The sequence below is a fragment of the Oncorhynchus clarkii genome, chromosome 4, assembly GCF_045791955.1.
Source record: "Oncorhynchus clarkii lewisi isolate Uvic-CL-2024 chromosome 4, UVic_Ocla_1.0, whole genome shotgun sequence".
Lineage (NCBI taxonomy): Eukaryota > Metazoa > Chordata > Actinopteri > Salmoniformes > Salmonidae > Oncorhynchus > Oncorhynchus clarkii.
The window spans coordinates 94,212,948-94,228,611 of record NC_092150.1 but is presented as its reverse complement, the minus strand read 5'-3'; the positions used below and the strand labels follow the sequence as shown (position 1 = coordinate 94,228,611).

Here is a 15,664-nt window from a genome sequence, read left to right as displayed (position 1 = left end):
GTATCTGTAGTGTCTGTATCTGTAGTGTCTGTATCTTTAGTATCTGTATCTCTAGTGTCTGTATCTGTAGTGTCTGTATCTGTAGTGTCTGTATCTTTAGTATCTTTATCTGTAGTGTCTGTAGTGTCTGTAGTATCTGTATCTGTAGTATCTGTAGTATCTGTATCTGTATCTATAGTATCTGTAGTATCTGTGTGTGTATCTGTAGTATCTGTATCTGTAGTGTCTGTATCTGTATCTGTAGTGTCTGTATATTTAGTATCTGTATCTGTATCTATATCTGTAGTATCTGTAGTATCTGTATCTGTAGTGTCTGTATCTGTAGTGTCTGTATCTGTAGTATCTTTATCTGTAGTGTCTGTATCTGTAGTGTCTGTATATTTAGTATCTATCTCTAGTGTCTGTATCTGTATCTGTAGTGTCTGTAGTGTCTGTATCTGTAGTGTCTGTATCTGTAGTGTCTGTATCTGTAGTGTCTGTATCTTTAGTATCTTTATCTGTAGTATCTGTATCTCTAGTGTCTGTAGTGTCTGTATCTGTAGTGTCTGTATCTGTAGTGTCTGTATCTTTAGTATCTTTATCTGTAGTGTCTGTAGTGTCTGTAGTATCTGTATCTGTAGTATCTGTATCTGTATCTATAGTATCTGTAGTATCTGTGTGTATCTGTAGTATCTGTATCTGTAGTGTCTGTATCTGTATCTGTAGTGTCTGTATATTTAGTATCTGTATCTGTAGTGTCTGTAGTGTCTGTAGTATCTGTATCTGTAGTATCTGTATCTATAGTATCTGTAGTATCTGTATCTGTGTGTGTATCTGTAGTATCTGTATCTGTAGTGTCTGTATCTGTATCTGTAGTGTATCTGTAGTGTCTGTATCTTTAGTATCTATATCTGTAGTGTCTGTGTCTGTAGTGTCTGTATCTTTAGTATCTATATCTGTAGTATCTGTATCTGTAGTATCTGTATCGTCTGTACCTGTAGTGTCTGTATCTATATCTGTAGTGTCTGTATCTGTAGTGTCTGTATCTGTAGTGTCTGTAGTGTCTGTATCTTTAGTGTCTTTAGTGTCTGTATCTTTAGTATCTGTATCTGTAGTGTTTGTGTCTGTAGTGTCTGTATCTGTAGTGTCTGTAGTGTCTGTATCTGTAGTGTCTGTATCTGTATCTGTAGTGTCTGTATCTGTAGTGTCTGTATCTGTAGTATCTGTATCTGTAGTGTCTGTATCTTTATCTGTAGTGTCTGCATCTGAAGTATCTGTATCTGTAGTGTCTGTATCTGTAGTGTCTGTATCTGTAGTATCTATCTGTATCTGTGTCTGTATCTGTAGTGTCTGTATCTGTATCTGTAGTGTCTGTATCTGTAGTGTCTGTATCTGTAGTGTCTGTATCTGTAGTGTCTGTATCTGTATCTGTAGTGTCTGCATCTGAAGTATCTGTATCTGTAGTGTCTGTATCTGTATCTGTAGTGTCTGTAGTGTCTGTATCTTTAGAATCTGTATCTGTAGTATCTGTATCGTCTGTATCTGTAGTGTCTGTATCTGTAGTATCTGTATCTGTAGTATCTGTATCGTCTGTACCTGTAGTGTCTGTATCTATATCTGTAGTGTCTGTATCTGTAGTGTCTGTATCTGTAGTGTCTGTATCTGTAGTGTCTGTATCTGTATCTGTAGTGTCTTTAGTGTCTGTATCTTTAGTATCTGTAGTATCTGTATCGTCTGTATCTGTATCGTCTGTATCTGTAGTATCTGTAGTGTCTGTATCTGTAGTGTCTGTATCTGTAGTGTCTGTATCTGTAGTGTCTGTATCTGTAGTGTCTGTATCTGTAATGTCTGTATCTGTAGTGTCTGTATCTGCAGTGTCTGTATCTGTACTGTCTGTACAGTGCCTTGCGAAAGTATTCGGCCCCCTTGAACTTTGCGACCTTTTGCCACATTTCAGGCTTCAAACATAAGGATATAAAACTGTATTTTTTTGTGAAGAATCAACAACAAGTGGGAAACAATCATGAAGTGGAACGACATTTATTGGATATTTCAAACTTTTTTAACAAATCAAAAACTGAAAAATTGGGCGTGCAAAATTATTCAGCCCCCTTAAGTTAATACTTTGTAGCGCCACCTTTTGCTGCGATTACAGCTGTAAGTCGCTTGGGGTATATCTCTATCAGTTTTGCACATCGAGAGACTGATTTTTTTTCCCATTCCTCCTTGCAAAACAGCTCGAGCTCAGTGAGGTTGGATGGAGAGCATTTGTGAACAGCAGTTTTCAGTTCTTTCCACAGATTCTCGATTGGATTCAGGTCTGGACTTTGACTTGGCCATTCTAACACCTGGATATGTTTATTTTTGAACCATTCCATTGTAGATTTTGCTTTATGTTTTGGATCATTGTCTTGTTGGAAGACAAATCTCCATCCCAGTCTCAGGTCTTTTGCAGACTCCATCAGGTTTTTTTCCAGAATGGTCCTGTATTTGGCTCCATCCATCTTCCCATCAATTTTAACCATCTTCCCTGTCCCTACTGAAGAAAAGCAGGCCCAAACCATGACGCTGCCACCACCATGTTTGACAGTGGGGATGGTGTGTTCAGGGTGATGAGCTGTGTTGCTTTTACGCCAAACATAACGTTTTGCATTGTTGCCAAAAAGTTCAATTTTGGTTTCATCTGACCAGAGCACCTTCTTCCACATGTTTGGTGTGTCTCCCAGGTGGCTTGTGGCAAACTTTAAACAACACTTTTTATGGATATCTTTAAGAAATGGCTTTCTTCTTGCCACTCTTCCATAAAGGCCAGATTTGTGCAATATACGACTGATTGTTGTCCTATGGACAGAGTCTCCCACCTCAGCTGTAGATCTCTGCAGTTCATCCAGAGTGATCATGGGCCTCTTGGCTGCATCTCTGATCAGTCTTCTCCTTGTATGAGCTGAAAGTTTAGAGGGACGGCCAGGTCTTGGTAGATTTGCAGTGGTCTGATACTCCTTCCATTTCAATATTATCGCTTGCACAGTGCTCCTTGGCATGTTTAAAGCTTGGGAAATCTTTTTGTATCCAAATCCGGCTTTAAACTTCTTCACAACAGTATCTCGGACCTGCCTGGTGTGTTCCTTGTTCTTCATGATGCTCTCTGCGCTTTTAACGGACCTCTGAGACTATCACAGTGCAGGTGCATTTATACGGAGACTTGATTACACACAGGTGGATTTTATTTATCATCATTAGTCATTTAGGTCAACATTGGATCATTCAGAGATCCTCACTGAACTTCTGGAGAGAGTTTGCTGCACTGAAAGTAAAGGGGCTGAATAATTTTGCACGCCCAATTTTTCAGTTTTTGATTTGTTAAAAAAGTTTGAAATATCCAATAAATGTCGTTCCACTTCATGATTGTGTCCCACTTGTTGTTGATTCTTCACAAAAAAATACAGTTTTATATCTTTATGTTTGAAGCCTGAAATGTGGCAAAAGGTCGCAAAGTTCAAGGGGGCCGAATACTTTCGCAAGGCACTGTATCTGTAGTGTCTGTACCTGTAGTGTCTGTATCTGTAGTGTCTGTATCTGTATCTGTTGTGTCTGTAGTATCTATATCTGTAGTGTCTGTATCTGTATCTGTAGTATCTATATCTGTAGTGTCTGTATCTGTACCTGTAGTATCTGTATCTGTACTGTCTGTATCTGTACTGTCTGTATCTGTATCTGTAGTGTCTGTATCTGTAGTGGCTGTATCTGTAGTGTCTGTATCTGTATTGTCTGTATCTATATCTGTAGTGTCTGTATATGTAGTGTCTGTATCTGTATCTGTAGTGTCTGTATCTGTATCTGTAGTGTCTGTATCTGTAGTGTCTGTATCTGTAGTGTCTGTATCTGTAGTGTCTGTATCTGTAGTGTCTGTATCTGTGTCTGTATCTGTGTCTGTATCTGTAGTGTCTGTATCTGTAGTGTCTGTAGTGTCTGTAGTGTCTGTATCTGTAGTGTCTGTAGTGTCTGCATCTGTATCTGTAGTGTCTGTATCTGTAGTGTCTGTATCTGTAGTGTCTGTATCTGTATCTGTAGTGTCTGCATCTGTAGTGTCTGTATCTGTAGTGTCTGTATCTGTAGTGTCTGTATCTGTAGTGTCTGTATCTGTAGTGTCTGTATCTGTAGTGTCTGTATCTGTAGTGTCTGTATCTGTAGTGTCTGTATCTTTAGTATATGTATCTGTAGTGTCTGTATCTGTAGTGTCTGTATCTTTAGTATATGTATCTGTACCTGTAGTATCTGTACCTGTAGTATCTGTACCTGTAGTATCTGTAGTATCTGTATCTGTAGTGTCTGTATCTGTAGTGTCTGTATCTGTATATCTAGTGTCTGTATCTGTACCTGTAGTATCTGTATCTGTATCTATATCTGTAGTATCTGTAGTATCTGTATCTGTAGTGTCTGTATCTGTAGTGTCTGTATCTTTAGTATCTTTATCTGTAGTGTCTGTATCTGTAGTGTCTGTATCTGTAGTGTCTGTATCTTTAGTATCTTTGTCTGTAGTGTCTGTAGTGTCTGTATCTGTAGTGTCTGTATCTGTAGTGTCTGTATCTGTAGTGTCTGTATCTGTAGTGTCTGTATCTTTAGTATCTTTATCTGTAGTATCTGTATCTCTAGTGTCTGTATCTGTAGTGTCTGTATCTGTAGTGTCTGTATCTGTAGTGTCTGTATCTGTAGTGTCTGTATCTGTAGTGTCTGTAGTATCTGTATCTGTAGTATCTGTATCTGTATCTATAGTATCTGTAGTATCTGTGTGTGTATCTGTAGTATCTGTATCTGTAGTGTCTGTATCTGTATCTGTAGTGTCTGTATATTTAGTATCTGTATCTGTATCTATATCTGTAGTATCTGTAGTATCTGTATCTGTAGTGTCTGTATCTGTAGTGTCTGTATCTTTAGTATCTTTATCTGAAGTGTCTGTATCTGTATCTGTAGTGTCTGTATCTGTATCTGTAGTGTCTGTGTCTGTAGTGTCTGTATCTGTAGTGTCTGTATCTGTATATGTAGTGTCTCTATCTGTATCTGTAGTGTCTGTGTCTGTAGTGTCTATCTGTAGTGTCTGTATCTGTAGTGTCTGTATCTTTAGTGTCTGTATCTGTAGTGTCTCTATCTGTATCTGTAGTGTCTGTATCTGTAGTGTCTGTATCTGTAGTGTCTGTAGTGTCTGTATCTGTATCTGTAGTGTCTGTAGTGTCTGTATCTGTATCTGTAGTGTCTGTATCTGTAGTGTATGTATCTGTAGTGTCTGTATCTGTATCTGTATCGTCTGTATCTGTATCTGTAGTGTCTGCATCTGTATCTGTAGTGTCTGCATCTGAAGTGTCTGTATCTGTAGTGTCTGTATCTGTATCTGTAGTGTCTGTAGTATCTGTATCTGTAGTGTCTGTATCTGTAGTGTCTGTATCTGTATCTCTAGTGTCTGTATCTGTACCTGTAGTATCTGTATCTGTATCTAGATCTGTAGTATCTGTAGTATCTGTATCTGTAGTGTCTGTATCTGTAGTGTCTGTATCTGTAGTGTCTGTATCTTTAGTATCTTTATCTGTAGTGTCTGTATATTTAGTATCTATCTCTAGTGTCCGTATCTGTATCTGTAGTGTCTGTAGTGTCTGTATTTGTAGTGTCTGTATCTGTAGTGTCTGTATCTTTAGTATCTTTATCTGTAGTGTCTGTATCTGTAGTGTCTGTATCTTTAGTATCTTTATCTGTAGTGTCTGTAGTGTCTGTAGTATCTGTATCTTTAGTATCTGTATCTGTATCTATAGTATCTGTAGTATCTGTGTGTGTATCTGTAGTATCTGTATCTGTAGTGTCTGTATCTGTATCTGTAGTGTCTGTATATTTAGTATCTGTATCTATATCTGTAGTATCTGTAGTATCTGTATCTGTAGTGTCTGTATCTGTAGTGTCTGCATCTGTAGTGTCTGTATCTTTAGTATCTTTAGTGTCTGTATATTTAGTATCTATCTCTAGTGTCTGTATCTGTATCTGTAGTATCTGTAGTGTCTGTATCTGTAGTGTCTGTATCTGTAGTGTCTGTATCTGTAGTGTCTGTATCTTTAGTATCTTTATCTGTAGTATCTGTATCTCTAGTGTCTGTAGTGTCTGTATCTGTAGTGTCTGTATCTGTAGTGTCTGTATCTTTAGTATCTTTATCTGTAGTGGCTGTAGTGTCTGTAGTATCTGTAGTATCTGTATCTGTATCTATAGTATCTGTAGTATCTGTGTGTGTATATGTAGTATCTGTATCTGTAGTGTCTGTATCTGTATCTGTAGTGTCTGTATATTTAGTATCTGTATCTGTAGTGTCTGTAGTATCTGTATCTGTAGTATCTGTATCTGTATCTATAGTATCTGTGTGTGTATCTGTAGTATCTGTATCTGTAGTGTCTGTATCTGTATCTGTAGTGTATCTGTAGTGTCTGCATCTTTAGTATCTATATCTGTAGTGTCTGTATCTGTAGTATCTGTATCTGTAGTGTCTGTATCTTTATCTGTAGTGTCTGCATCTGAAGTATCTGTATCTGTAGTGTCTGTATCTGTATCTGTAGTGTCTGTATCTGTAGTATCTATCTGTATCTGTGTCTGTATCTGTAGTGTCTGTATCTGTATCTGTAGTGTCTGTATCTGTAGTGTCTGTATCTGTATCAGTAGTGGTCTGTATCTATAGTGTCTGTATCTGTATCTGTAGTGTCTGCATCTGAAGTATCTGTATCTGTAGTGTCTGTATCTGTAGTATCTGTATCTGTAGTGTCTGTATCTGTACCTGTAGTATCTGTATCTGTATCTGTATCTGTAGTATCTGTATCTGTAGTGTCTGTATCTGTAGTGTCTGTATCTTTAGTATCTTTATCTGTAGTGTCTGTATCTGTAGTGTCTGTATATTTAGTATCTATCTCTAGTGTCTGTATCTGTATCTGTAGTGTCTGTAGTGTCTGTATCTGTAGTGTCTGTATCTGTAGTGTCTGTATCTGTAGTGTCTGTATCTGTAGTGTCTGTATCTTTAGTATCTGTATCTCTAGTGTCTGTATCTGTAGTGTCTGTATCTGTAGTGTCTGTATCTTTAGTATCTTTATCTGTAGTGTCTGTAGTGTCTGTAGTATCTGTATCTGTAGTATCTGTAGTATCTGTATCTGTATCTATAGTATCTGTAGTATCTGTGTGTGTATCTGTAGTATCTGTATCTGTAGTGTCTGTATCTGTATCTGTAGTGTCTGTATATTTAGTATCTGTATCTGTATCTATATCTGTAGTATCTGTAGTATCTGTATCTGTAGTGTCTGTATCTGTAGTGTCTGTATCTGTAGTATCTTTATCTGTAGTGTCTGTATCTGTAGTGTCTGTATATTTAGTATCTATCTCTAGTGTCTGTATCTGTATCTGTAGTGTCTGTAGTGTCTGTATCTGTAGTGTCTGTATCTGTAGTGTCTGTATCTGTAGTGTCTGTATCTTTAGTATCTTTATCTGTAGTATCTGTATCTCTAGTGTCTGTAGTGTCTGTATCTGTAGTGTCTGTATCTGTAGTGTCTGTATCTTTAGTATCTTTATCTGTAGTGTCTGTAGTGTCTGTAGTATCTGTATCTGTAGTATCTGTATCTGTATCTATAGTATCTGTAGTATCTGTGTGTATCTGTAGTATCTGTATCTGTAGTGTCTGTATCTGTATCTGTAGTGTCTGTATATTTAGTATCTGTATCTGTAGTGTCTGTAGTGTCTGTAGTATCTGTATCTGTAGTATCTGTATCTATAGTATCTGTAGTATCTGTATCTGTGTGTGTATCTGTAGTATCTGTATCTGTAGTGTCTGTATCTGTATCTGTAGTGTATCTGTAGTGTCTGTATCTTTAGTATCTATATCTGTAGTGTCTGTGTCTGTAGTGTCTGTATCTTTAGTATCTATATCTGTAGTATCTGTATCTGTAGTATCTGTATCGTCTGTACCTGTAGTGTCTGTATCTATATCTGTAGTGTCTGTATCTGTAGTGTCTGTATCTGTAGTGTCTGTAGTGTCTGTATCTTTAGTGTCTTTAGTGTCTGTATCTTTAGTATCTGTATCTGTAGTGTTTGTGTCTGTAGTGTCTGTATCTGTAGTGTCTGTAGTGTCTGTATCTGTAGTGTCTGTATCTGTATCTGTAGTGTCTGTATCTGTAGTGTCTGTATCTGTAGTATCTGTATCTGTAGTGTCTGTATCTTTATCTGTAGTGTCTGCATCTGAAGTATCTGTATCTGTAGTGTCTGTATCTGTAGTGTCTGTATCTGTAGTATCTATCTGTATCTGTGTCTGTATCTGTAGTGTCTGTATCTGTATCTGTAGTGTCTGTATCTGTAGTGTCTGTATCTGTAGTGTCTGTATCTGTATCTGTAGTGTCTGCATCTGAAGTATCTGTATCTGTAGTGTCTGTATCTGTATCTGTAGTGTCTGTAGTGTCTGTATCTTTAGAATCTGTATCTGTAGTATCTGTATCGTCTGTATCTGTAGTGTCTGTATCTGTAGTATCTGTATCTGTAGTATCTGTATCGTCTGTACCTGTAGTGTCTGTATCTATATCTGTAGTGTCTGTATCTGTAGTGTCTGTATCTGTAGTGTCTGTATCTGTAGTGTCTGTATCTGTATCTGTAGTGTCTTTAGTGTCTGTATCTTTAGTATCTGTAGTATCTGTATCGTCTGTATCTGTATCGTCTGTATCTGTAGTATCTGTAGTGTCTGTATCTGTAGTGTCTGTATCTGTAGTGTCTGTATCTGTAGTGTCTGTATCTGTAGTGTCTGTATCTGTAATGTCTGTATCTGTAGTGTCTGTATCTGCAGTGTCTGTATCTGTACTGTCTGTACAGTGCCTTGCGAAAGTATTCGGCCCCCTTGAACTTTGCGACCTTTTGCCACATTTCAGGCTTCAAACATAAGGATATAAAACTGTATTTTTTTGTGAAGAATCAACAACAAGTGGGAAACAATCATGAAGTGGAACGACATTTATTGGATATTTCAAACTTTTTTAACAAATCAAAAACTGAAAAATTGGGCGTGCAAAATTATTCAGCCCCCTTAAGTTAATACTTTGTAGCGCCACCTTTTGCTGCGATTACAGCTGTAAGTCGCTTGGGGTATATCTCTATCAGTTTTGCACATCGAGAGACTGATTTTTTTTCCCATTCCTCCTTGCAAAACAGCTCGAGCTCAGTGAGGTTGGATGGAGAGCATTTGTGAACAGCAGTTTTCAGTTCTTTCCACAGATTCTCGATTGGATTCAGGTCTGGACTTTGACTTGGCCATTCTAACACCTGGATATGTTTATTTTTGAACCATTCCATTGTAGATTTTGCTTTATGTTTTGGATCATTGTCTTGTTGGAAGACAAATCTCCATCCCAGTCTCAGGTCTTTTGCAGACTCCATCAGGTTTTTTTCCAGAATGGTCCTGTATTTGGCTCCATCCATCTTCCCATCAATTTTAACCATCTTCCCTGTCCCTACTGAAGAAAAGCAGGCCCAAACCATGACGCTGCCACCACCATGTTTGACAGTGGGGATGGTGTGTTCAGGGTGATGAGCTGTGTTGCTTTTACGCCAAACATAACGTTTTGCATTGTTGCCAAAAAGTTCAATTTTGGTTTCATCTGACCAGAGCACCTTCTTCCACATGTTTGGTGTGTCTCCCAGGTGGCTTGTGGCAAACTTTAAACAACACTTTTTATGGATATCTTTAAGAAATGGCTTTCTTCTTGCCACTCTTCCATAAAGGCCAGATTTGTGCAATATACGACTGATTGTTGTCCTATGGACAGAGTCTCCCACCTCAGCTGTAGATCTCTGCAGTTCATCCAGAGTGATCATGGGCCTCTTGGCTGCATCTCTGATCAGTCTTCTCCTTGTATGAGCTGAAAGTTTAGAGGGACGGCCAGGTCTTGGTAGATTTGCAGTGGTCTGATACTCCTTCCATTTCAATATTATCGCTTGCACAGTGCTCCTTGGCATGTTTAAAGCTTGGGAAATCTTTTTGTATCCAAATCCGGCTTTAAACTTCTTCACAACAGTATCTCGGACCTGCCTGGTGTGTTCCTTGTTCTTCATGATGCTCTCTGCGCTTTTAACGGACCTCTGAGACTATCACAGTGCAGGTGCATTTATACGGAGACTTGATTACACACAGGTGGATTTTATTTATCATCATTAGTCATTTAGGTCAACATTGGATCATTCAGAGATCCTCACTGAACTTCTGGAGAGAGTTTGCTGCACTGAAAGTAAAGGGGCTGAATAATTTTGCACGCCCAATTTTTCAGTTTTTGATTTGTTAAAAAAGTTTGAAATATCCAATAAATGTCGTTCCACTTCATGATTGTGTCCCACTTGTTGTTGATTCTTCACAACAAAATACAGTTTTATATATTTATGTTTGAAGCCCGAAATGTGGAAAAAGGTCGCAAAGTTCAAGGGGGCCGAATACTTTCGCAAGGCACTGTATCTGTAGTGTCTGTACCTGTAGTGTCTGTATCTGTAGTGTCTGTATCTGTATCTGTTGTGTCTGTAGTATCTATATCTGTAGTGTCTGTATCTGTATCTGTAGTATCTATATCTGTAGTGTCTGTATCTGTACCTGTAGTATCTGTATCTGTACTGTCTGTATCTGTACTGTCTGTATCTGTATCTGTAGTGTCTGTATCTGTAGTGGCTGTATCTGTAGTGTCTGTATCTGTATTGTCTGTATCTATATCTGTAGTGTCTGTATATGTAGTGTCTGTATCTGTATCTGTAGTGTCTGTAGTGTCTGTATCTGTAGTGTCTGTATCTGTAGTGTCTGTATCTGTAGTGTCTGTATCTGTAGTGTCTGTATCTGTAGTGTCTGTAGTGTCTGTATCTGTAGTGTCTGTATCTGTGTCTGTATCTGTGTCTGTATCTGTGTCTGTATCTGTAGTGTCTGTATCTGTAGTGTCTGTATCTGTAGTGTCTGTATCTGTATCTGTAGTGTCTGTAGTATCTATATCTGTAGTGTCTGTATCTGTATCTGTAGTGTCTGTATCTGTAGTGTCTGTATCTGTATCTGTATCGTCTGTATCTGTATCTGTAGTGTCTGTATCTGTAGTGTCTGTATCTGTATCTGTAGTGTCTGTATCTGTAGTGTCTGTATCTGTATCTGTAGTATGTGTGTATCTGTGTCTATCTGTATGTGAATCTGTGTCTGTCTATCTGTGTGTATCTGTGTCTATCTGTCTGTCTGTGTGTGTGTATCTGTTTCTCAACCTTGATGAGAGTAAGCTGATAGATCTCAGCCATGTACACAGGCTACCGGTACACAGGCTACCGGTACACAGGCTACCAGTCCACAGGCTACCGGTACACAGGCTACCGGTACACAGGCTACCGGTACACAGGCTACCGGTACACAGGCTACCAGTATGTGGCCTTCAGATTGCTGGCCTGTCCAAAACCAGCTAGCGAGGTACTGCTCTGTTTCAGCTGGTATGGTCAGTCTAGCTGTATGGAGAAGGTACTGCTCTGTTTCAGCTGGTATGGTCAGTCTAGCTGTATGGAGAAGGTACTGCTCTGTTTCAGCTGTTTTGGTCAGTCTAGCTGTATGGAGAAGATACTGCTCTGTTTCAGCTGTTTTGGTCAGTCTAGCTGTATGGAGAAGATACTGCTCTGTTTCAGCTGTTATGGTCAGTCTAGCTGTATGGAGTATGGAGAAGGTACTGCTCTGTTTCAGCTGTTATGGTCAGTCTAGCTGTATGGAGAAGGTACTGCTCTGTTTCAGCTGGTATGGTCAGTCTAGCTGTATGGAGAAGGTACTGCTCTGTTTCAGCTGGTATGGTCAGTCTAGCTGTTTGGAGAAGGTACTGCTCTGTTTCAGCTGTTATGGTCAGTCTAGCTGCATGGAGAAGGTACTGCTCTGTTTCAGCTGTTATGGTCAGTCTAGCTGTATGGAGAAGGTACTGCTCTGTTTCAGCTGTTATGGTCAGTCTAGCTGTATGGAGAAGGTACTGCTCTGTTTCAGCTGTTATGGTCAGTCTAGCTGTATGGAGAAGGTACTGCTCTGTTTCAGCTGTTATGGTCATTCTAGCTGTATGGAGGAGACGGTACTGCTCTGTTTCAGCTGTTATGGTCAGTCTAGCTGTATGGAGAAGGTACTGCTCATTTTCAGCTGGTATGGTCAGTCTAGCTGTATGGAGAAGGTACTGCTCTGTTGCTCTGTTTCAGCTGGTATGGTCAGTCTAGCTGTATGGAGAACAAGGTGCTTTCTGTATCTGTATCTGTCCTTGTATTTGTGACCTCTGAAATGTTTAACTCTTTCTAGACTTTAATGTGATATGTGGAATTAAATAAAGTATTTCAAATTATTTTCTCTCTGTCTCTCTCCCTCTCTCAGTCAGTTCAGCCAGATGAAGAAGAGGCCGGCTTCTGCAGTCGGATACAAACGACCAATCAGCCAGTACGCACAGGTCTCCTTAGTGATGGGAGCTCACTCCAGATACCGGGTAAGTGTGTGTGTGAGTGATAGGGAGAGCGAATATGCTCTGTAGTTATGTAACCCAATTCTTTAAAAAAAAGCTTTGTTTCCTCCTCTATGTGTGTGTGTGTAGGCTGAGAACATCATGTTCCTGGAGCTGGACATGACTCATCCCACCACTGTCTCATTGGACCACAGGCCATCGGAGGTGGGGCCTAATTATAGCCCCTACCCAACAGACAACGTTCCCCACAGGGAGCGAGCTGCACGTGTCCGCATGTCACGATCCTGGTGAGACACACATACCTCCGCCAGATCACGTGTCTCTTAACCTGTCCTTGTGTGATGTCATATCCCTGTGTGATGTCATATCTTCTTCCTGTTCCAGGTGTCAGACACCGCGAGCCATCACTTCCTCCACCTCCACCGTTTCCCTGACAACCCATTCTACAGCCACGCCCACTGCCGCCCAGTGAAGAGCAGCCTACCTCACTACCTATCCCTTCCATATCTCTCTCTCTCCCTTCCATATTTCTCTCTCTCCTTCTCCATATCTCTCCCTCTCCATATCTCACCCTCTCCCTTCCATATTTTTCTCTCTCCCTATCTCCTTTCCATCTCTCCCTTCCATATCTCTCCCTCCCTTCCATATCTCTCCCTCCCCCTTCCTACACATCTCCTTCCCTCCCTACAGGCTCTCCCTCTCCACATATCTCCCTCTCCATATCTCTCCTTCTCCCTTCCATATCTCTCCTTCTCCCTTCCATATCTCTCCTTCTCCCTTCCATATCTCTCCCTTTCCCTTCCTACTTCTACACATCTCCTTCCCTCCCTACAGGCTATGAACACTGAACTAAAGAAACGAGACATAATGGCCTGTCTACCTACAGGCTATGAACACTGAACTAAAGAAACGAGACGTTTTGGCCTGTCTACCTACAGGCTATGAACACTGAACTAAAGAAACGAGACGTTTTGGCCTGTCTACCTACAGGCTATGAACACTGAACTAAAGAAACAAGATGTTTTGGCCTGTCTATCTACAGGCTATGAACACTGAACTAAAGAAACAAGATGTTTTGGCCTGTCTACCTACAGGCTATGAACACTGAACTAAAGAAACGAGATGTTTTGGCCTGTCTACCTACAGGCTATGAACACTGAACTAAAGAAACGAGACATAATGGCCTGTCTACCTACAGGCTATGAACACTGAACTAAAGAAACGAGACGTTTTGGCCTGTCTATCTACAGGCTATGAACACTGAACTAAAGAAACGAGACATAATGGCCTGTCTACCTACAGGCTATGAACACTGAACTAAAGAAACGAGACATAATGGCCTGTCTACCTACAGGCTATGAACACTGAACTAAAGAAACGAGACGTTTTGGCCTGTCTATCTACAGGCTATGAACACTGAACTAAAGAAACGAGATGTTTTGGCCTGTCTACCTACAGGCTATGAACACTGAACTAAAGAAACAAGATGTTTTGGCCTGTCTATCTACAGGCTATGAACACTGAACTAAAGAAACGAGATGTTTTGGCCTATCTATCTACAGGCTATGAACACTGAACTAAAGAAACGAGATGTTTTGGCCTGTCTACCTACAGGCTATGAACACTGAACTAAAGAAACTAGATGTTTTGGCCTGTCTATCTACAGGCTATGAACACTGAACTAAAGAAACGAGATGTTTTGGCCTGTCTACCTACAGGCTATGAACACTGAACTAAAGAAACGAGACGTTTTGGCCTGTCTATCTACAGGCTATGAACACTGAACTAAAGAAACGAGATGTTTTGGCCTGTCTACCTACAGGTAGACTGCCGCACACCGGATCAAAGTGAGATGGAGGAACTCCTGAAACTTTTGTTGGCTCAGAGAAATGCTGATGCCTACTTCAAACATCATTGTTCCGCGAGCATCACATTGGAACATGGTTCAGTGGTAAGTTATTGATGTGGAATGGATGTTGATGAGGTCCACAACATGGTACACTAGTGAGTTATTGATGTGGAATGGATATTGATGAGGTCCACAACATGGTACACTAGTGAGTTATTGATGTGGAATGGATATTGATGAGGTCCACAACATGGTTCAGTGGTGAGTTATTGATGTGGAATGGATGTTGATGAGGTCCACAACATGGTTCAGTGGTGAGTTATTGATGTGGAATGGATGTTGATGAGGTCCACAAGATGGTACACTAGTGAGTTATTGATGTGGAATGGATATTGATGAGGTCCACAACATGGTACACTAGTGAGTTATTGATATGAAACTACAATGTGTTCTGAGCATCTTTTCAGCTAAGTTGACTAAAACTGAGAGATCGGGTGAGAGGGGGGGGGGGGTGGAGGTACGGCAATGTGGGGAGAGAGGGAGAAGTGGGGTGGATATGGTTGCAGCTATGTGGGGTGGGGGCATGGCATGTGTTTTTATTGGCATATGTGTATGTCATTGGAGGCTCCTCAGAGGAGGGGGAGGACCATCCTCCTCAGTGAATTTCATATATATATATATATATATATATAAAAAATGTATACAAGTACTGTTTCTTTTTAGATAAAACTTTACTAAATATATTCTTGTCACCAAATAATTGATTAAATCACACTGTTTTACCATGAAGATCTACAGTTGCTTCAACAGCACCTTCTTGGCTAGCACCATGGTGTAGCCGGAGGACAGCTAGCTTCCATCCTCCTCTGGGTACATTGACTACAATACAAAACCTAGGAAGCTCAAGGTTCTCACCCCCTTCCATAGACTTACACAATAATTATGACAACTTGCAAAGGACGTCCTCCAACCTATCAAGAGCTCTCACAGCATGAACTGACATGTTGGATGGCTCGAGTTTGAAGTGAAGGGAGTACAGGGCTTAGCATGTGTCTCCAGGAGGCTAAAAATAGATTTTGGCTTGGAAAAGTTTAACATTTTCAGAAGGAGTCAGGTAATTGGTTAAGGGAGGAGGATTGGAGAGAAAGAGAGAGGAGGTTGAAAAGACTGAGGCAGAGGATGGGTTTGAGTCTAGCAATAACAAGGGAGAGAAATGTCGAGGAAGATTGGTGTCAAGTTCAAACAGAGTGATGGCAGTTTGAGTTCTGGAGGTGGAATGGAAGGTGTTGTGAGGAGCTCTGCGGTGCAGATCCGGTGGGGAGCGTGGTGAAACAGAGGTGACAGTCTGTTCTTT

At 40.2% G+C, this 15,664-nt stretch overlaps 1 protein-coding gene across 2 annotated transcripts in view; it reads left to right on the top strand.

The window, feature by feature from the left end:
* The window catches only part of LOC139407929 (kinesin-like protein KIF3C), a 28,829-nt gene extending 15,826 nt beyond the window's left edge, over positions 1-13,003 (top strand). For both annotated transcript variants that reach the window (XM_071151815.1, XM_071151814.1), the window contains exons 6-8: positions 12,377-12,485; positions 12,591-12,748; positions 12,846-13,003. In XM_071151815.1, coding sequence (XP_071007916.1) covers positions 12,377-12,485; positions 12,591-12,748; positions 12,846-12,933 — 355 coding nt within the window. In that variant the 3' untranslated portion in view covers positions 12,934-13,003. The remainder of the gene's footprint in view (positions 1-12,376; positions 12,486-12,590; positions 12,749-12,845) is intronic.
* The last annotated feature ends 2,661 nt before the right edge of the window (positions 13,004-15,664 follow it).